This window comes from Netta rufina, assembly GCF_964035555.1.
Source record: "Netta rufina genome assembly, chromosome: 3".
NCBI lineage: Eukaryota > Metazoa > Chordata > Aves > Anseriformes > Anatidae > Netta > Netta rufina.
The window spans coordinates 25,168,801-25,191,615 of record NC_140125.1 but is presented as its reverse complement, the minus strand read 5'-3'; the positions used below and the strand labels follow the sequence as shown (position 1 = coordinate 25,191,615).

General features: G+C 39.8%; 1 protein-coding gene across 2 annotated transcripts; it reads right to left on the bottom strand.

The window, feature by feature from the left end:
- Window positions 1-281: 281 nt before the first annotated feature.
- Window positions 282-22,667, bottom strand: INTS7 (integrator complex subunit 7). 2 transcript variants are annotated; one of them, XM_084284000.1, is made up of 21 exons: window positions 22,570-22,667; window positions 22,364-22,493; window positions 20,728-20,874; window positions 20,026-20,163; window positions 19,478-19,524; window positions 18,773-18,972; window positions 17,214-17,336; window positions 14,694-14,811; window positions 13,852-13,986; window positions 13,201-13,298; window positions 12,288-12,527; window positions 11,543-11,680; window positions 10,399-10,605; window positions 7,087-7,281; window positions 6,264-6,367; window positions 5,795-5,863; window positions 4,543-4,675; window positions 3,128-3,226; window positions 2,096-2,281; window positions 876-1,193; window positions 282-784 (listed from the first exon to the last, which is right to left on the bottom strand). In XM_084284000.1, the coding sequence occupies exons 1-20, from the start codon at window positions 22,661-22,663 to the stop codon at window positions 906-908; spliced, it is 2,889 nt and encodes a 962-aa protein (XP_084140126.1). In that variant the 5' UTR covers window positions 22,664-22,667; the 3' UTR covers window positions 282-784; window positions 876-905. The 2 variants fall into 2 exon arrangements, with proteins under 2 accessions (XP_084140126.1, XP_084140125.1); XM_084283999.1 differs by having other exon boundaries at window positions 282-1,193.
- Between the last annotated feature and the right edge of the window lie 148 nt (window positions 22,668-22,815).

Below are 22,815 nucleotides of genomic sequence, written 5' to 3'. Positions count from 1 at the left end.
CCCCATGTTATCCTGTTAAACTAACAATTAGGATTATTAAATCACTCAAAGAGTACACAAGACTACAGAGCTTAGACATATAAATTTCCTCTTTTAAAAACAAAGCAGTTAAAAGAAAGAACAACTTGCAAGTTAATTTCCTGTTAAAGAACAAACAAACAAAAAAAACACCTCAGAACCAAAGCCTTATGAAATTCATATACATGAAGGTAAAAACATCACAGTAATCTTTGCTATGTCATCTGAGAAACAGTTATTGCTCCCACCTGTAAAATCCTGCTTCTTGTAAGACTCCCCTGACAGCAGTCTTCTTCCTTTGTAACAACCAGGTATGAGGAGTACGCTGCAACTTTCTTTCATATGCATGCATCAAATAGTGCTGATGAATTGTGGTAATACAAATACATGAGCTGAATACTGAGAGTTGCTATTAAAACATCAAAAGAAAGACCTCTGGATATTCCTGACAATTCTTTCACATTAAAAACAAAAAACACCACCTTGGTATGACACTCAATTCTGTATTAACTAGCTGAAGTTTTTGCTGATGTCCTAACATTAGAAATAATGTGCTAAAAACAAAAACAAAAAAACATTAAGTATAGAAAGTACCAGTGAAACAGCTCGTATGGTGTCCCCTGCTATCAAAGTTCATGGAGCCTGCTGCAGCAGGTTTGTAAACAGGAGTGAAGAGATCACAGAGAAGGTCTAATATTAAGCACAACTCCAAGTTTGAATTGATCCCTCTGCTGAATCAAGTTCAAATTTATTGTAGATAATCAACCTAAAAAGCAACAAATTGGCATCTGAGATTTAACCTTCTAGAAAAAAAGTATACACCTTTCAAAAAAACCATAGAAGAAAAACTGTCATACCACTGACCACAAAAGAGTCACTTCTAGGAATTAAAACCGTGAGTATGCTGTTCTTTGTTGTTGCTGCTGTGATGATGATTGTCCTTGCTGTTGCTGAAGACGAACTTGCTGGGAGTATGGATCCTCAAGAGACTTAACAAAAATAGTTGTTTTAGGCCCCGTTTTCCAAACAATACCATTTGAATCTATTACAGAGGACTCTACTGTGATGTTATGGGTGCCAAGTATCACGAAGTTTAATAGAAACTGAGTGCTGAAGTAGTCGTTGTGTGGTTCCACCCTCTGCTCCATTTCATTGCTCATATTGTCAATAGGAATCTGAGAACACACGAAAGGTTTAAACGTCATTTTATATAACCTCTTAAAGTATGTTTTTTGTTCTCTGTTTGAAAGACAGGAGGGGAAAAAAAAAAAAACCAAACATTTGTCCTCAGTTTTCCAAGACCAATGCACATGTGTGCTTGAGTCAGTTTTGACATAGTTTTCATTGACAAATATAATTTTCTTTTTTCTAATATCTATCAACAATTTTTTTTTTTTTTTTTTAACATCTATCAACAACAATGCAGCTAACACCAAGTCTCCCCTACCTCCCCAGGGTTCTGGTTTTCACAGAGTAATGCACATCAGACAAACACTACACACTTCCTGGTCCTATTTTAGAAGCAACTACCTCCCTTAACCCCCAAAATCCCCAAACCGACCAAAACAGACCTTTCACTAAACACTGCTAGCAGAACCTGAACTTCAGGCATGCGATCTTTGATAAAACTGTTCACTTGAATTTAACAGGCATCTTCTCAGATGCTATTTTATTTGGACAGTCTGTCTTTCTGATTTCCATACTCAAAAAAAATCCTTAATATGAGGACAAAAGTTCTAGAGACTAAGCAGCAGAGAACAATTTGTTCCTGACTTTCTTCCCTCCAGAGTTTCCCTTGATATATAGGTAGACTGAATTTCCCTCATCTGAAGCAAATTTCTAATGACTGGGTCCAAACAGTCTCTTCAGCATGGAAGAAAAGTTGTTACTAAAAAGCTGCAGCAAGCATAGAAATCCCAAATCCCTTCCAAGCACTATGATCAGCAACCACTGGTACTTGAGTGTCAGGAGTGAGAGGATTAGAGAAGAACCCGTTAATTTCAACCAGAGGCAAACAAAGAGCAGGGAAATAGAGCAAGAAAGCTTAAGATTCCTCCTGGCCATATTATACCCATACCTTATAGTCCTGTCCAGATTTGCTTTGCAGCACTGAAGATACATTTAGACAGACTGACTGGATTTTACGGAAAAGGCCTGGTTTAGACCCATGCTGAACCACTCCTTCCACCTTTAAGGCCAATTGCTGATTGTTCTGTACTGCAATAGGTTCTGCTGGGTTCCTTGGAGATGGGGATAGAGCAAGCTGAAACACAAGATGACAGACAAATATGTAATCCTATGCCTCTTGGAAAACAAAAACAATTTCAGGATGACATGGAACATCATCTTATAGTAAAATTTCAAAGAGGGATTTGGTAGAGAAACCAGCAGATGTAAACACAGAATTTGTATCAGTGATTACTATAAAAATTTAGTAAGCACCATCAGCAATATCAGGCATGGTCTTTGCAACTCTTTCTTTAAACACCTTCAAAATGAGTAAAAGTCTTCTAGAAAACATCCACAAGTAAGCTCTTAAGTACACGAAGCTAAGCATAGAAGTAAAAAGCTGTAAGAATAGATAATACAGACATATATCTTAAGGCTTTCACTTTTCCCAGAAAAAGGACCATTTGAGTTAAAAATACAAAATCCACTCAACCCCCCATTCCTGAAGGTGTCATATAGCCATTCTTATTCAGTCAACCGATAAATATAACAATTTTATTTCAAGATAATAAATCTTGCTTTTTGAAGGAAAAGGCAAAACAATACAGGCTTATAAAGGCTGCCTTTCCATAGAACATATTTAGTTCTGCAGATGCAGAGTCAAGAAAAATTGCAGTCAGATTTTATTTTAAGATCCTGCAATTAAAGAACTCAATCCTATTTGGTTGATTAAGTCACAGCCTAGTGGTTCTTAACGATTACATACTATTATTCAAGTTATGACATACATATTAAGTTATTCCTAACTACAGTACACACCTGGGTTTGACTGTTAAGTACTTTCACTAAAGATATTGAAGCTTTGTGCCTTCAGAAAGGCTTTTCTCATGAAGTAAAGACTATAAAGAGAAACTTTAGGCCACATTTGAGCAGTACTTACCTTAATGCTTGTAGACTGCAGTTTTTGAAAGAAGTACCTTTGAAAAGAAAGGGGTACCTTCAACAAGGCAATGACAGCACTGCACAGACAAGCTGTATGCTGTAAGAAACAGAAAGAAATCAAATGAGATGAAATATTTCATAGAATATGGAAAAGATGCACTCACGGTAATGAAACTGCAGTGATTTCCACTAGAAGTCAGAAATACATTGACATAATCATACGATTACAGCCACCACAATGAGAGTGACTACATTCAGCCTCTGCTTATGTTCTCTCCTTTATGAAGGTTTTCTGCTCACGATAGAACAAGGAGACCAAGAAAAAGAAAAATGCAAATTATTTCAGTCCTAGCATTAGAGTCAGCAGCTTAAAAACACTCATGCACAAAACTCTGACACTCAAACTCTCTAAAATAAATTGTAATCCCCCCACAGCAAACAAGACTGGCACCTTCCACAACTTGATATGGTGCAATAATATAAGTTTTAAGCCTTTTATCCACTCTTCCTTCCCTTACTGCATTGTACTATCCTTCTTGTTCAGAAGAGTGAAGTGGTACTGAAACCACTGAGCTTAGCTGGCACAGAGACACAATTAAGTTAACAGGGTTTACCTTAGCTACACTTTACACAACTCTTTTTTTTTTATATGCAATTTGGAATTCGTAAGGACTGTTGAATTTAGAAGAAAGGCAAATAGATGCCAGCCATAACAAAGGAGCTACCCTGTTTCCATCAACATGCACTTCAGCTTTACGATGTTCAGTAACAGTAAGAGACAGCACTATATTAACACTGTAAAGGAGTATGTTATCAGCTCACTGTTTGCATTCAGCAAGCTTTACATTGTGTTCTCTGATGACCTGCACTGATAAGAGAAACACTATACTCCAGCAACGTAGTATTAACTGCCAACAGCTCAGAAACTGAAGCCAGGCTAGTGCTGGACCCTCCAGCACTGTGTGTGGTGGGGGAAGAACTCCTTCATGACAGCATCGTGAGTAAACAGACCACGCTTCACTATTTGAATGTGGGTGTCATTAGAGATCTGTCAGAGACTTGATGTTACTTTTAGGTATTGTGACATTTATCAACATCTGCCATATTCTTAGCACCAGAATTTTAAAAGCATTGTTTTGATCAGGCCAATAAGGTTATAGGTATTTTAGCAAATTTTTTTTTTTCAAGTATTATAGTATATCCTTAGGGACCAGGTTCTGTGTGCCACTAACAGCTTATGTTAACTAACTAAAGTGTGCTCTTTAATTTCTTGACCTCCATGGAGATATATGCATACACACACACACACAGAGATTATATATATATCTCTGTGTGTGTGTGTGCATGTATATGTGGAGCTGATGGGTTTTTGGAACCTTCTTCTACAGAAAATACATTTAAACTATTACTTGCCAAGTAAGACACAGGAGCATACTTCCTGTTGAGGGATTCCACTTCTTCTAGTACACGATTAAATACAGACATCATTCTTCTTTCATATTCACTCTCAACATGTGCTGTTCCATTTGAAGTGTATTCCTGGAAACTAGAAAATAAAACATTTTGTTGTACCTAATATATTTTCTTCATCCTAATCTAGGGTGCTCAATCCCAATCAGACCATTTCTGTTACAACTTAAAGTCCATTAAGAAATAAACAGTGTAAACACTTCGGCAGAAAAGTTTATTATTTTTCTACTCTAAGACTTTGCACTTTAAATTTAAACCCTTTCTTAACTATAGCTTATCCACCATGTTGTGTCTCCCCCCTTTCTCACATGAAGCAGTTACAGGTCTAAAAAGACTCACACTTATTTCCCCTAGCTTTTATTTAAGCCTGCAGCGTTTACAATGTTTTAAAAAGCCTCACAAGTCAAAGAGAAGGGAGAATGCCAGTCAGAGTTAAGAATAAATCTGGAAACTCTTAATCTCATGTTCTGAATAGAATTCTGCCTCCTAAACACCTACTTTTTGAAGTCCACAGCTTCATACTTGTAAGAAGTATGATTAATGCACCTTCTGAACAATGCTTAGTTCATAATAAGTAGGACAGTCATTTGGGGTGTCCAGTTTTATTTCAACTTAGAAGAATCACGCATTTAAAGATATTTATCTACATTATCTTCCCTTCAATCTCTGACTCAGAGTTCAAAAGAGTGATTCAATTCATAGTTGCTTCAACATAATTTTGCTGGCGCATACGAGTCCACAGTTTAAAAAAAAAAGTTAAAAGTACTGGATTTACATTAGAAAGCTTAAACTAATCTAACATGTCTAACATGTCCTTCATGTCAGAAGGAAACTAACATATACCTACTTTTTGCACTTACAATTCTGCGTGGATTCTCACAATTCTAACACAGAATGACACATATTAAAATACATGGCCAGAGATTAAAAGCTGTTTATTTTAATCGAAGTCTATATTTAAGATGAGTGCAATATAGCTCACAAGAGCAAAATAAATAATAAAAAGCAGAATCTGAAACACAGTCTCTATACTGCCAGCTCTAGCCCAGTAACAACAGGTATCCTCAAGCCTACCCTGAGTAAAATCACAAGGGTCCACTGGGAAACTTTCTGAACATTCCTTGAATTCCTAGACTTAAAGCCCCAAGGATTTAGAAACAAAAAGCAAGAGTAGGAAGTTAACTATCAAACCTACTTTGCAGATTCTGGATCCAAAATCAGAGCTTCAATCGCATGCGAAATCAACAGGCAGCTCTGCTGTTGTCTGATATTAACAATAAGGAGTTAAGAGACTTACAAACTTGGGTTCCTAAAACAAGAAATGCAGTACTATTTACTGGCTTTTTTCCTTACTTCTCTAGTTTTCATGAAGTAATCCTATCACTGTTCCTTTAGGAAACAGAGCAAACGCTACCAAATTCCAAGTTTTATACTTGGCAGTTGCAAGTTTTGAGTCACAACTTTTTCAGAAACTTATTCTAAACAATAGCACAGCAGTACCCATTTCCAAATGGATTTAAAAAAAAAAAAAAAGGGTATCCAATTTTTAGGTAAACTGCTTCAGAATGGCTTTGTGCCAGCTTTCATAGAAGAAAGGACTGTTAACCTTCATGCTGTCTGCAAGAGAAGACAAGAGGACTAACTCTGAGCTTTTAAAAGGATACAGTTCTACATTCCTTAGAGTTGCTGAGTCCGCATCAAAAGATGATTGATAGAGATCCCCATACCGTGCAGCCAGGTTTCGGAACTCTTCCATTGATAGTTTCATCTACGGAGACAAGTTACCAGTCAAAAAAAAAAAAATCATACATCCAGAAAACCACTATACTAACATACACAACTGAAGGAGTAAGACAACATTCAGGCAGATACAGGAAGTTTTTGCTTCTTCACACAGATAAAAATCACCAGAGTGACAGAGTATTATCCATGCTTTATACAGGTATTTTTCCTGTAACAAAACACAAACATATCCTATTTTGGGTTAAAAGCAAAAACCATGAACAACCTCCACTCTCCCCCACTGACAAACCAAACTGCTCTGTCTTTCAAAGACTACCCACTGATTCCTTCTTGCAGGCTACGTGCATTTAGAAACCTGCTGCTTTGGTATTCTGTATGGTACCAAGCTGCTTGCCAACACTCACCAGGAAGAATTACAGTGCGAGCCTTAAATGTGTATTTTTACTTTTAACTAATATAATCACAGTATCTGATGTGTTTCAAAGCAAGGTGGAAAGGTCTTGCTGCAATTTTGAGTGTATTGCCTGGGTTACTGCCTGCATATTCTTGGAAACCGCGTGCACGAATGTGGAAAAAAAGACATGCTCTGCTTCCCTACAGTTATAGGGGAAAACCAAGGCCTACTGTTCAGTCACACTTTTCACAGATGCTTTTCAATTCTTTCATCTGGTATCTCTGCTGAGAAACAAAATTCACACCAGTTATAAAAGTAACTACACTGAAGAGTGGAACAAGAATACATGCCTGGTTAGAGATGCGTCCACACCGTTGGAGATCATTTCCTGATGTCATAGCAATTGTTGTGGCAATAGCTGGTGGTGGACTTGTTTTTAGGCTGTTGCAGGTACAAATAAGTTGAGAAAAAGCTTGCAGAAGGTCAATCCTGAGTTTCACAAATCCACACTGAAAGCTCAGAGGATTAAGTGGTGTACTAGCAGCCTGAAACACAGTAATAGGAATGTTGGCAATCTGGGTCAAAAGCAAACATGGTAGAATAACTTTGCAATGTCACTGAACTGTCTCATCAGACAACTGAACTCTCCAGGTCAGTATCAAAAGCTGTTTTTCAAAACCACAATTAACGGATTTGCTCGATGTAAATCATGCTGAATATTAAGGCCCCGGAAGTTTACAGAATTATTAAGCTGTACTTCAAGTGTATCATCCTTGTACCAAGTGTGACTTGAGCAGCTACAGTACTATTAGGGCACCTATTTCCTAAAGGCCAAGCCTTTAGACTTCAAATGACTAGTCCAGATAGTCCCTGCCCTAAGGGAGAACACTGTGTGTTTGCCTTCTGATTCACAGAGGACTGAAAAAGTGATTCTCTGCATGAGCCACAAGATAAAAAACTGGCTAAAGATACCTGCACCAAAAAGGAATAATCAACTTTGATTTTCTTGGAATTGTGAAATGGACAGGAACAAAGGCACTGAACCTTGCATCTGATGAAGACAGGGACAGTTCAGTGACAACCAAGAAGTGTAAACAACAGAACCCCAGGAGGAAAATGCTGCTATTTTTTAGAAATTATGTCTCTACCAAATTCTGTTCCTTAAGAGCTTATCTGTCTCGGAGAAGCATCCATGACAGCTTAAGAAAGCTAGGAGGGGGCAAATTGCAGCACTCAAAAGATTTGATACTAGTCAGACCAATAATCCATTACTTATTTTTTCTGTTCTGATGGATTTGAGAGGACCACCCTTTTTTCTCTAGCTGAGAGGAAACCTGCCTGCAAAACAAAGCACTAGGACATTCTTTTACACAGAGAATGGATAAATACTGAACTTTTGCATGTCTTACTCAGTGCTTCTCATTTCACAACAGCAGAGGCCACTTCTGGAAGTGAGAAGTTACAACCCCTCTACAATACCTTACCAAGAACTATTTTTTTTGTTTTCTGACAGGAAAACAAGTATTTCACAAACATCCCATGTCATCTGAGAACTGGCCTACGATTGACTGAAGTAAGGAAACATCAGCCAACTGCAATCACCTTAAACTATTGGGTTAGATTTCAACCAAAGAAAATGTCTTAAGCAAGACTCAAGCTATTCTCCACTTAAGCTATTCCGCCCCCCTTAGCATTTCACTTTCCCTTCTCCAAGGGCATAACCGTCCCCCTGCCTCCACTTTTGAATGGAAGTTGCTCAGTTTATTCTGCAAGGGTAGTCTCAGAAAATCCTCTGAGGAAAAGACCTCACTGTACTGTAATAATTACTCTACAGAGAGTTCATGTTTTTACAGAGTGAAGTCTCAGTACTTTAGATCAGAAAAAAAAAAAAAAGACATTTTTAGTAGAACAAATCAGTCTTGATTCTTGTAAATGGAAATATAAGCTTGTCTCATTAATATTACAATTTATATTATCTGCTCCCCACATAGCCATGGCCAATAATTGAGTTACAGTTCTTTTTGTGAAAATGACAGAGAAAGTTCTTTGGCTCAGTTAAGTTCTTCAAATGATGCCACTTATCAACATATTTGGAGTTAGTGCTACTTAATTATACAAATGCTTTGTTCAAATTCTGTATCTTCTCTGGATTACCAGCAGTGAAAAACAAGCAGTTTCCAAAGAGATGAGCGTTCTGTGTAAAAAGGATTAAGTCTTACCTCAAAACCCTTGCTAACAGCACAAGGAAGCACACTGTGAGACAGAGGGGACTGTGGCTGACAGACTTGATGACAACTCCCTGCCCCACACACCTCTCGTCCATAAAGTAATTAGACTTTTTCCCTCAAGGGGAGAAACTCACATGAAAAGACATTCTGCAATTACAGCAATGTAAGAAGGAGGGGTGCACGTATATCAAGAAGGAATTGAGAAATTTCCTGATGAGATCTGATACTGCCTGCATATTTCATCATCGCTAAACTGGGCTGACTGAACATCTGCAACAGATTACCTGGCACAGCGTTTTCTAGCTACAAGGTGAACAACTACACAGGCTTCATCACTTGCACTAATGGTCTGCAGTGCCAATAGTGCTGAGTGATGCTCTACAATGAAACAGAAGCAACAGTAAAGCTGGAGCCAGAGGAAAGAGAGACAGCTAAAATCTTCTGCAGTTAGATCTACCATGGGCCCTTTGTGACACTTTGCTCCCCTTTGCAACACTGAGTTATGTAGATGCAAGCAGTGAGCAGCTCCTTTCACAGCTGAGAGACTCAAGCGTGGTGAGAAATTTGTAACAGTGCAAGGAGTCAGCAACAGACAACCAGCAAACAAACAAAAAAATCACAACAACCAAAAAAGACGCACAGCTTCCTCTTCTCTAACCCTCTAAAATCTGCACTTACTCCTGTGGACCACAATTCAGAAGGAAGTGCTTTTCTGGGTGCAATATGCATGGCAACACAGGAAATGAAGTCAGCAGAGGAGATGAGATGAAGACAGAAATTCTTCAACAGAAAAAAAAAGTCTAGGGAAAGAGATTAAGTTACTGACCCACAGATTGACCTGTTTCAGCAACAATATTTTCCTGTCTGTATTAAATATAAACATCTAATTAGATGGGTCTCTCCATGTCTTCTAGATGTTAGAGAAATATTGAAGCATGAATTCCTCTTAGTGAATTGGTGTTGCTTTATTGTTAGGATTCCATAGGACCACATTGTTAAATACAAGGCAATGTGAACTCAGTAGGAGGAAGGAGGACAATTCAATCCTCTCAGCATCTCAACAAGCTAGGAACCAATTCAGACAAATTCCCATGCTAAATCATTACAACAGCATTTATTCAGCCAATATAAGGAGTGAAAAATTTCAAGTACTGTAATGTCAAAAAAAAATTTGTCATATCACATGATTTGATCAAGACAGGAAGTCAAGAGGTGGGAAGGCAGAAAAGAGAGATACTAGCTAGTCAGCTTAGCTACAGAACCTTGTCTCTGAAGATACAGTGGGTTAAAACTGGCTTTTCCTTGCAGTCCTCTCAAAAAGAGGCTGGCAGATGTCAGACATCTGCAAAAACTTTTCAGAGGTTTAAGAACAGGAACTAAATGGACCTACAATACACAAAACCACTATCAGTGAAGTAGAAGCTCTGTGCTAACCGTCAGTGATGCTATTCCTTTGTGATATGACTTTAAAGCTTCAGCAATGCAAGAAAGCGCTGAGCTATAGTTGTCCTCTTGCAAACCTGTCAGACACTGCTCTGCATGGGAAAACTCCTTCAAACTGTTCAGCCAGAAGTAGAAGTGTTCTGAGGCCACCTGAGTCAGCAGGCTTTGATACAGCTCTCTGGCCATGTCATGGTTACCCTGTAATGACAATGTTTAGAAGGGATAAGAAAGAAGGCCATGGGTTTCTAAGTAACAAATGCAAATAAGAAGAGTAACATCACCAGAATTAGTCATACTTCAAAAATAAATATAGTGAAACTTCTTTCAATTGTTTGATCATGACAATGCTAACAATAAATAAAACCACAAAGCCTTGTTTTATGGAGACACCAGCCTGTATGAACTACAGTATTTATTTATACAGAACAGTAAATTTCTATATTTGTTTCTTACCTTGTCAAGCCTTTTTAAAAAAAAAAAAAAAAAAAACAGAAAACAAAAAAAAACACAAACCAACAAAAACCTGAAGACATCTCTTTCATCCTCACAGTAACACTGGGTTTGGAGCTATCAAGATCAGCTCAGAGCTAAAACCAGGAACCCTGACTGATTTACCAAAACAGCACTATGCTCAGTCCTCTCTTCTGCATTATGTACTTTATCTATTTAAAGTTACCTCAGCATTTTGTACTAGGGTTTCTATGCAATTCTAACCCCATCTATGACTTGATGGAAGGGAACAGAAAAACAGTATCTTTTCCTTCCTTTCTTCACACTGAAGAGAAGCACACATCAGGATGGCCTGTATCACCTTCTAAAGAGCAGCTATGCAATGCAGAGTCCACGTGCTCCAAAAATAGGACATTTTTGAGGCTGTTACCTTCATCCTTCTCAAATACTTCAAAAAGACAAATGACTAGGAAAACCATCCTGATTGTATGACTGCCCTGAACAGTATATATCTGAATCAGCATTTAAAGGAATTAGGAGAGAACATTATATATTCTCCCCCCCCCCCAATATTAGTTTCTTCCTTCTGACTCCTATCATTTTCTTTTCTTTTTCCAGATCTAAGAAATCACTAGCATCCTTCCAACTACACCACACACATTTTTCTCTGGATGTTTGCACTTACCATTCTGGAAGCCTGCCTGGCTATCCTGTAAGCTGTCCATCCATTGGAGGCATTCTCAAGCTGCTGTTTGATAACAGTTTTGATTTCTGAAGATAAGGCTTTCTGACTGGAAACAAATATCACTGTGGCAAGAGAAACCTAGTGAAGAGTAGAAGGATGAAGGAAGAAGGGTGGATTCCAGGAACAAAACAAAAAACAAGGAGAAAAAAATATCAAAGAAAAACAACCCAGCCCCATTTCTTAAACTACCAGAAATGGTCTGCTTGATTTTGGACTCAAAACTACAAAGACTTAACATATATTTTAACCAAAGAACTCTTCCCTGTCATATGTCAATCTTAACATTTGGGGTAACTAAACTATTTGTTGTCAATGACATGTATCAGACTACCACATGCAACTTGAGATCTGCCATCTTGTTTCCCCTCTAAGCATTATTTGACAGACTATCCCAATACCTTCTATAGCTAGCTTTGTCTAAGCAGTGCCATCTGCTGGCAAATCTAATGGAACACATATGCCAGCATTCAACATCAAAATCACACCTCATAGATAGAGCTGAACTACGCAGTCAAAGCTTAAAAGAAAACCAAAAGTAAGGCTATAGGCTGGCACATCAACTTGGGCATACCAAATGGCTTAGACCTCCTTTAAAACAAAAACATAAAATTAAAATAAAATTCCATCTACAGTAGTTTATATAGGCTTTATCCATCAAGGATTGTTCACCAGAAGGAGGTCTTACCAAGAGTTCCTGTTTTTTATCTGTGGCAGATCGTCCGATTACTTTGTAGAGGTCCATCAGGTCTCCTAGCATCCCATCTGCTAAGATGGGCAGCTGCATGGCAATAGCTGCCAAACAGTGGCACATGAGGATCCTAGCAGCATCCTGGGCACTGTGCAGCTGGGTCAACAGAGACTCAACCACCGACTGGCTCAGGTGAGGACGGCTCTTGACCAACTTCACCATGCAAGTTAAGGTGATCTGCAATTCACACACATCAATACATACAATGAATACATCTATTTAAAAAATAAAACAAAATCAGATACTTAACTGAAAGCATGACTACAGAAATGCAGAAGAGCTAGTATTTTCAGAATCACATACCACACAGAGAAGATATCCTAAGAGCCCAAGTCTCTATCCCTGAGCTCACAGCACAAACATACCACAAATTCAAGAAATGATAAATCTTCTTTCTCTTATCAACCTTTACAGGTAAATAACTAGACTAAATTCCTGGTAGCAGCTTATGAAGTAAAATAATAAGAATAATAGATCATAGGAATATTGTAATCATGTACAAATTGCATCCCCATCTCCAAAAATCAGGGTCATTCCAAAAATTTCTCCATCCTCCACAGACACCTCCATCCCATGCTGAAGTTTATGTTTCCTTACAGCTGTTCATCAGAGGGATGCATCTTTTTTCCATTATGACAATCAGCTTACTCTAGAGCTGAGAGAGGTCATGTTACAGTTGCGTACTACCACTCTGAACTCCAGTTACTGGCAAAACACAGAAAAAATTTGTTTTTTCCCCAATATGCTATGCTTCCACTAAAAAAGGATCTGGTGCACATTAGCCCTTCTGCTATACAAACCATTACTGTAACTTACAGCTGTGTTAATGAAAAGACAACAGTAGTGTCACCTTTAAGGTTGCTTGAGCTCCTGGACTGCCATCTTGACTACAAAGAACAAGAAGAGACTCTAAGCCAAAAACTGCATCTTGCTCCAAAGGCAGAAGATCTAAGAAAAAGAAACAGTCAGTCAGCTCCCTGTTACAGTTTCTGATCATAATCAATATAATACTTGCACTGGTGTTGCAGTGATGATAGATGAGTATTTTCCCCAATAATTCTGCCTTACTTTATTTTGATTTCAAACAATTCAATCTCTCAGATAACTATTCACCAGTCACATCAACTGTGACACATGTAGGGTCAACATAACAACTCTAGACTATGCCTTCTCAATGTCACGTTATTCTTTTGCAACAGACTTTGTTCTAAGAGTTTTCAAAGGCCAACAAGAAATTCAGTAGTTTACAACATAGGTAAGACAAGCTTTTATTTAACAGGAGCTCTGCTGCACTTGGTAATTTTCTGTAAGTTAACAGAAGATGGAACCTTACCAACCATTCATAAAATCCTACAAAACTTTTTCTACTAGATTACAGTCCCCATTCTTCCTGACCATGGTAAAGGATCAGACAGCCTTACAGACAAGACCAGTTAATATGTGTTAAGTGCATAAGCCTGACTGTAAATAGACTCATTTCATCGTCCTTGCTTTCATTTACCTTTTTCCTGACAAGAGGCTGATATATTAGTTAGAATTCTCACTCCATGAGCTGCAATGCCACGGTTATTATGGTAACAGCACTCCTGTGCTAGTTTTACTAAATCAAATGATCTTGCAGTTGTAGCTGCTGTTCCTAAATAAAGAGAAGACAGACAGGACATAAAAGAGCACATTCCTTAATTGTACCACAAATCTTTCAAGTACATTTATGCACGAAATCTGCATTGACCTAGGGTGCTTTTGTTGCTTGTTAAATCATTTATTTTAATTCATATGTTTTCATCCTATCATTTTAACATGTATTCCAATATAAACAAACACAAAAGCCTTTCTTGAATGCAAGTTAGATACACACAAGAGAGTATCCAGGTCTAAAGGTTGATGTTTCAGGAACTATCACCATTTTAAGAATGAGACATCCTGAACCATTTTGAAATGTCTACTCTTTCTCACACCATAAAGCCTCCATGCTTCATTGCTCAGTTTATTCATACTAATAAACCATGCAAATCCATGATTTCAAAGCACCTTAAGCAGAATACAGGTTGACCAGTTAAGAAGCATGCTGTTTCCTTAGTGTATAAATAGAATTTTAAAACCCAGAGGTAAACAAAGTTTATTAGCCACAAAATCCAGAACAGACCATGACTGGGTCTATCGATATATTACTATCCCATATAAGACTACATACAGTGAAAACAGCCTAAATGACCATCAGTGTTTTGGAGGAAAAATATACTTTAAGAATATGCCACAAAGTGTTTAGTGATTGACCTGTTTACCAGTAGGTAGCCAATCCACCAAAAATGCTTAAGTAATCATCTGATCTAGCTTTCTTACCTGGAGCGCTGCTGAAGTACTGTTTAATGGCAATGGTCCCTGATAACGTGGAGAGAACAGATAGCATGCCCAGTTTCAAACTATCATAAGGGGTGTGAAGAGCAGATTCACACAGCGCCTACAGATTAAGATAAGGGAGAAGATACAAAGGGAAGGAAGTCCCATGAGCTATCTGTATTAAATATTTAGTTGTACTTGTCTGCGAGAAGTTCTATGAATCATAATTTTTCCCATTGAAAATACTTATACTGAATTCAGAAGTTAGAACTCATGTCCTGAAGCACTGGTTTTAGTAGATTGAGGATATGGCTTGCTAAAAATTGACAGTGGATCTTGTATGCTAGGAAACACCACTTACAAACCACTTTATTGATTAAAAAGCAGTGACAAAAATATTATCATGTCTCATAGACCAAACATTGCAAAAGCTTTTAGGACAATTCTCTAGTCTATTAGAGCTATATTGAGCATTTTGCCTTAAAACAATCCGCAGGACTGAGGGACAGAGGATACCTGAAATAGTACCTATGAGGAAACCTAGAAGACTTGGCAGGACAGACTGCAGGCTGTAGTCAGTTACCTTTGCAGTCAGTAGGAAGAAATGCACCTTCGGTAACTTCCAGAAAATCATGGTTTAGGACTTGTCCCTTTCCAATCTAGTTAGAGTGTAAACAGCCAGGATACACAGACATGCAGCACTGTAAGAACTCCCCTTTTTCATTTCTATCTCACTAAACACAAGAACTTGTGTCTTCATTGGTAAGTTCTCCTTAGTTAACACATCTGAAGTGCTCAGCAACAGCACCCTTGGACCAAATGCTGCTCTTACATGGTAGCATTAAGAAACAGATATGTGCTTATATATAAACAAAAATACATTATGGTCTGAAGCCAACGTCTTGAAAAACACCATGAGAAGGGCATACAACCAAAACAGGCAAAATTGATGGAAAAAATGCCAAAGAATCAAAGCAGGATTTCCCATAGCCCACCTGATAAGCATTAAAGGACAGACACATCTGGAAAATATCTTGACACATATATCCTAATGAACTGCTTTAGCAAAGGCATCAGCTTCTAAAACCAAAGTCTGAAAGCCAGTAAAGCCTCCACAGTCTGAAGACAAAGCCTCCTCTCTGACCTACCCAGACCCAAAATGTTAAAAAGTTAACACTGCTGAAATGGTACCAGAAAGAGGTTTTGCCATGAGAAAACGAGGGTCTGTCCCAGTCCCTGCTGTATAAACATTTATCAAGTTGTTTAAATATATGGGAAAGAGTTGTCCAACTCAAAACGTTAAAACTTCAGAACACAGAAAGATCTCTCATGACCACTATATGTGGCTCAGCAAGTAGTAATGTGCTGTAGACACTAACCCAGTCACTGGTCTACTTCCAATGACAGCAGAACTGTCTCCTGTGCATTTCAACCAGCAAAAATACTGATTTTAAGACATCGTATAATGATGAAAGCCATGTTACCATGTCTCTCACTTGTACTAAGACAACTACCATCCAGATGTAATGGTATAGAATAACATTTTGACCACAAAGAATTCATAAACCATTAAGCAGTTCCTTACAATTCGTAAGAGAAATAAATTTCTGAGATTAAAACATTATGGAAAATGAACCATTTCACTAAAACAAAAACCTCTACACACTAAATCATCATCTCGTTGTACTGGAGACAAAGAAAAGCATATGTTATTTCTCACATGACTATTAACAAAAGAAGAACTACGTATTTTTTCTGCCCAATTATCTTATACTCCAACAACATATAGCAAAAGTAGCTTTCCAAGAGCACTAAAATCAGATAAGCAGAGCTATAAGCCTCTGCCATTAAGCTTTTGAAATATTTACTTTTCCAATTAGAATTTAATTTAATCTGAAGTTATTTTCCATAGTTATTTCTACCAGAAAAAGGGAAAGGCAAGAGGGGGGAAAGAAATGTAAATGTAGAACTGCAATTGAAAGACAGATGCAATCCTATTTCCAATGTAACAATGGTTTCCCCAGATAACGCAGATATGCTATAAACACCTTTTAGGAACTCACTCATACATGAAGAGTCACAAAGACATTACTGAAAATGACCCATTGATTCTTAGTGATAAAATCAAAGTTACTTTCATCTGTTCAAGCATACCTTGCTGGATGACTCGCTTTGACACATCCCACAGCCACAAGATGTTGTGACATGAGGGCATTAATACATGTTCAGTATCACAGCATTAACAAAAACATTCAGCTTCTATGTCTACTATCTTAAATGAGTTTGTCAGGTGCAAAATTTTTTTCTTTACTGCAAAAAGGCCTACTACACATAAGTGCCTTTCCTCAGTTATAATACTTCAGTTATTCATTAATATTTGGCTACTCTGGCAGATTTTGTCTATATTAAGGATATGGAGAGGCATGTTCTTCCTTCACTTCCAAAATTATTCTTTTGGAAAGAGTTCTATAACTTATTGCAAAGTTTTGTAATAAACTTTAGCTAAAAAAAAAATGCATAAACCTGAATATTTTCTCTTGTCCACGTATGCGGTGTCTTGTTGGCCAATAACTTTAAATCTTGGATTGCAAGCCTCTTCACAGCCTTCCTGGGGTCATTCTTCAAGTACTGCAACAGAAGCTGGACCTATAACAAAGTAAATTAAGAGAAAGAGATGCTACTGGAAGGAAGCCTTTTCAAAAGGACTCAAGAAGGAACTTTGGGAATATTCATCTAAAACTACTATGCCCTACATGTCTGTTTGCTTGCTACATGGCAAAGCCTCTACGCAGTCTGTGATTCCATGGCAAGATTCCAGCCAATTCCTGCTATTCTTCTCTCCCCCTCTGCTCATGCACACTGTTTTTCACTGCCCTGCATATCCAAGAAGCCCTGAGAGTTGTTTTAGCTCTTACAGAAATACTGATAAAACATTTCCAAAACCTCAGTAAACACTTTACATTGTCATGATTATGCTATTAGCAAGTATTCCAGGAATTTGACACTAATTCAGGTGCCTACATAATCTGCAGTCAACAGACACCAGCAGATGGCCTATGTATGTATTAGCAGCTACCAAAAAGCCCAAAAAGATTAAAAAATAAAGAAACAAACAAACAATCACCCACCAACACATGAAGTATTTATTTCAAATTAATTGAAATGACACTTAACTAAGTCTCCTTTGTTGCATTAATTTTTTGTAGATTTGGAGATGGAACAACCAGCAAATGGGAGACTGCATGAACATGTCAACCATGGTTTTGCTCTCCAACTCCATTCTGTCTACTCGACTTAGATAAGCAGCATAGTCTGCTGTGTTGTGGAAACACAGCCTAGAACACCATCTTACTGCCATAAAAAAAGCACATCAAGTGTTCTAGTGTTGTTATAGTTGGCTTAGATTCAGTACTATCTCTGAAATACAGACATCAGCAATTCGAAGCAGTTTCAGACAGATCAATGCTATTAGTCTAACAGTAACAGACACCAGCATTCCGTAGCTGTATGGCATTAAAAGAAGGCCAATAATTTTTTTATGACCACTTTACAAGGATTAGTTAGATGAATCTCAAATGTCGCTATGTTCAGACTTGCTATATAAATCACATCCACAAAGCACATTAACAGGACATAGAAGCATCGTATTTTTCCCATCACTGCTTTCCCACAACTTGGTTTATAGACCTAAATTATAGCAACAGACTCAAATTCCTCAGTCCTTCAATAAACTCATTTTTGAATGCACTCTATGCAGTTGAATTATTCATTTCCTTGCATGCAGGGAAGGTGAAAGGCACACCCACTACCCAAGAGAACATACAGCAGTAAGAAGCGAAGCATGGGTTCTACACGAAAGATGGACGTTTTCTGATTAAAACAAAAAACAAACAAACCCAAAAAATGACCTGTTTGGTTTCTTAATTCACTTGGTTTCCAAGGAAGATTCTCTATAGTATGTAGTGGCAATCAGCATATCCTTTAATATATTTTCAGCATCATCTAGCATCTGAGGTTTTTTTGGTTTGGTTTTAAATGTGCTTTGTACTTTAATTTGAAGGCATGAATTCAGGAGGAATTACCTGCTTGGGAATGTCAACCAAAGAAGAAGCAGCAAGTAGAGTAAACGTGTGAAGAGTAACGATGACCATCTTGGTAGAAGGATATGATGTTACCAGCTGCTGAAGCAGCTGCCGGGAGCTGGAGGCCAGGCTAGCATCATGATGCATGTGCTGTAGAATAGGGATCAGCTTCAATTTCAAGTCCACAGGTGTGGCTAAACCTGTAACAGGGAACAGAGACATTGTCAGGCTGTTAGTCCGTTGTGCTGTCTTTTGGCAGTACTAAGACACACAACGCCCTTGCATTACTATCACCGCTTGATGTGGATTGTGCAGACACCTGCATTAGTTTCAAATAACTCGTCCACTGGCTACCAGCATAACCATAACAGTACCACACACTTTAAGAGTGCTTTGGAAAGGTGGCTCCTTGCCTCATTGCAAGTAATACACATATTAACTTATCTGAAGCAAACTGCAATAGTGTTATAGAATCTCATTCACCGGACTACAGATGAGCTTTTATTCTTTACCAAAGGGGCGTTATGATCACTTGGATTTTAAGAACCAGATAATGGATTATTTCTCAGCTATTTTAATTCCAAAACTGGAATTATTTGAGGATAAGGACAACAGTGTTCTGATATCTGATATTTATATATGGATGATAAAGAATTCTCAGAGTAATTAGAGCTTTTCAATTTATCATTCAATATTTGTATGTACCTTGAATCATCTCACTGATTTTGTTACATATTCCTGCAGCAAAATCCCTGTAGAGAAAATGACAAAGTACTGGGTGAAATAAAAATAAATTGAATATTATTGTTATTAATAATAAAAATCAACAGAAGTACCAAACCTTGCATTTTAATAATAAAACCTTTTACAAGAGTGCTTGCCCAGTCTTAAGGGGTTTTGGAACTCCTACACATGGGAATGATCAAATGATAAAATGGGAGCTTTTAAATATGCACCAAAGTGACAAGCAACATTACACATAGTTGCCAACTATAATTTCTGTAAAATAATCCTTGATTAAAGTTTCTCTATTGCCTTGCATTCCTATATTTATGAGCTTTTCATTAGTATTTTAGAAAAAAGGCTTCCTATTAAACTTGATTCAGATTTCCCTACGACACTGTTATTACACATAATTATTATAAACGACTTGGCTGGCACCAGAGGAGAAAATACTAAATTTTGTGAGCAACAGTGTCAATGAAGTTTCCATTCTTTGTAATACGAAAAATGGAGAAGAAACTACATCTTACTTTGATTGTGCAGAAAAGTTGGCAGCAGCAAATATAGCAGCTTCAACTTCCACATTATCATGAGAATCCAAACTCTGACGAATACTGTGATGTGCATTCTTCCTTTCGGGAATAATTGATGCCATACTGCCCAACATCCTACACAAACAGATCACAGTGGGATCAGGAAGCACAATGATTGTCAAGAAACACAAGATGAAACTGAACAGAAACATGAAAGGACTGCTCAAAAGTTTCAGTTTTTATATGTGTTCCTTTCACGTTGATTACAGAAACAAACAAACACTAATGGTAGGCAATGTAAAAGCGTTGGCCTGTCTCACGTTTGTCTTTCAATAAAAACATCAATTATATTTTGGTACCTTTAGCTTGGAAGGAAAAAAGCGATAAGCTTCAAAAATTCTTACAAAACTAAGAGCACACTTTGGCACTAGAAACACCAAGCATTTTTAAGATGCTTTTATGAAAAGGATCTGGGGGTTGCGATTGACAGCAAGCTGAACATGAGCCGACAGTGTGCTTTGGCAGCCAAGAGGGCCAACCGCGTGCTGGGGTGCACCAGCTCTGCTTTCACCTGTATGATGAATGTAGAAGACAACTCCTATGTTTCATTCATGGTAGCTGCAGATTTTATTATTGAAGATCAGTAAGCTAATAATGAGCTAGTGTTGAAGTGCATTACGGTCATTTATGCATACGTACCGAAGCGTAATAGCCCGAGCCACTGGATCATTGCTATGAATTACTGAAAAAACCCTCTTCACAAACTCATCCACGTTGAGGATCTTCTCTAGGTGCTTCTCACTCTGCTGGGTAACTTTCAGCACACAGAGCCTCAGGAAGTTGTTTCTATTAGAAGACACGTGCTTATCTTTATCGGGCTGCTTTATAGGGCAAATTCAGAGACTTCAAGTACAGAGTGATACAAATTTATTACTTCTGAGGGTTAATAAAGAAAGGTAAAGTTCATGCTTTAGAAACGGCACGTTGAAGCGGGCACATTTAGGGCACGGCATATGGACAGGATATGGTTTCGTGGCATTGTTAGCGTTTGTAGTGGGTTTACGTGGCAAGGTTTTGGTAGCAGGGAGCCATAGGGGTGGTTTCTGTGAGAAAGATCTAGAAGCTGCCCCATGTTTGGGAAGGGCCCCATTGTTTTCCAGATCCGAGCCAATAAGCGATGTTGTTTTGCGCCTCTGTGAGAGCATATTTAAGACAGGGAAAAAACGCTGCGCCACACAGCAGCCGGGAGAGTGAGAGGAGTGAGGAACAGCCTGCAGGTGCCAAGGTCAGTGTAGAAGGAGGGGGAGAGGTGCTCCAGGCGCCGGAGCAGAAGTCCCCTGTGGCCTGTGGTGAGGACCATGGTGAAGCAGGATGTCCCCCTGCAGCCCATGGAGTACCACGGTGGAGCAGGGTTCCACGCTGCAGCCCGTGGAGGAGACCACGGTGGAGCAGGTGGCCCTGCACCGACGGAGGCTGCCGCCTGTGGAAGACCCCTGCCGGAGCAGATTCCGGGCCAGACCTGTAGCCCGTGGAGAGGAGCCCACGCAGGAGCAGGTGATCTGGCAGGAGCTGCTGCCCGTAGGGGAGCCAGGTTGGAGCAGTTTTCTCCTGAGGGATGGACCCCGTGGTACGGACCCATATCTGGAGCAGTTCTGGAAGAGCTGCTGCCTGTGGGAAGCCCACGCCGGATCAGTTCATCAAGGACTGCATCCCGTGGGTGGGACCCCACAGCACAGGGGACGAGAGTGACCGAGAAGGAGCGGCAGAGAAGAAGCACTGTAGACTGACCATAACCCCCATTCCCCGTTCCCCTGCGCCGCTCGGGGGGAGGAGGTGGAAGAGGGTGGATGGGGGGGGAAGGTGCTTTTGGTTTTTTTTTCTTTGTTTTCTCACTTCTCTCGCTTGTTAGTTGTAGGCAATAAATCTTACTATCTCCTTATGCCGAGTCTGTTTTGCCCGTTACAATAATTATTGCGTGATTTTCTCGTCCTTATCTCAATCCTTGAGCCCTTTTCACATATTTTCTCCCCATTCCTCTTTGAGGAGGGGGAGTGAGAGAGCGGCTGTGGTGGAGCTCGGCTGCCCACTCGAGCGGAACCACGACAGCGTTACACCTGGGCCCCATTCTCTTCCGGGTAAGGTAACCCGTTGCCAGCAGCGGAGGGGAAGGGGGTGCCGGTGCCCCGCAGGCTTTGGGACCGGGATCCCCCGGAGCAGCCGGGCAGGGATGAAGCCAGAAGGAGCCGCTGCTGCTGCTGCCAGGCGTTCACGGCCCCGCGGCTCGCACCCCAGGGCAGCGCCACGCGCCCCCCTAACCCCGACCACCGCCGCTTACCCGACCCTGAAGACGTCGGCCAGCTTGAGGAAGGCGGAGTTGATGAGGATGGGGAAGGGGTACTTCTGGAACAGCCGCGGGAAGCGCACCACGGCCTCGCACTGCTCGCCCAGCTTCCCGGAGCGCAGGCCTAGCACGAGAGCCACGGTTACGGCACGGGCGGCCCCGCGCCCACCCCCCGGGCAGCGCCTGCCCCCCGCACCCACCCTTGTCGAGCTCCATCAGGGCGGAGTTGGCGTCCAGCTCCTGCTCGCCGTACCCCGCCTCGGCCAGGAACGACTTTCCGCCGCCGCCCGCCATCGCTGCCGGCACCGCGCATGCGCGCCCGGCCTCCCTCTCCCGCCACCTCCCCCCCTCCCTAATGAATGGGCGGCGGGTGGGTGTGGCCCGCGCCGCCCAATCGCCGCGCGGAGGGGCGTTCCCGCCCGCGCGGCCGCTGCCCAATGAGCGGG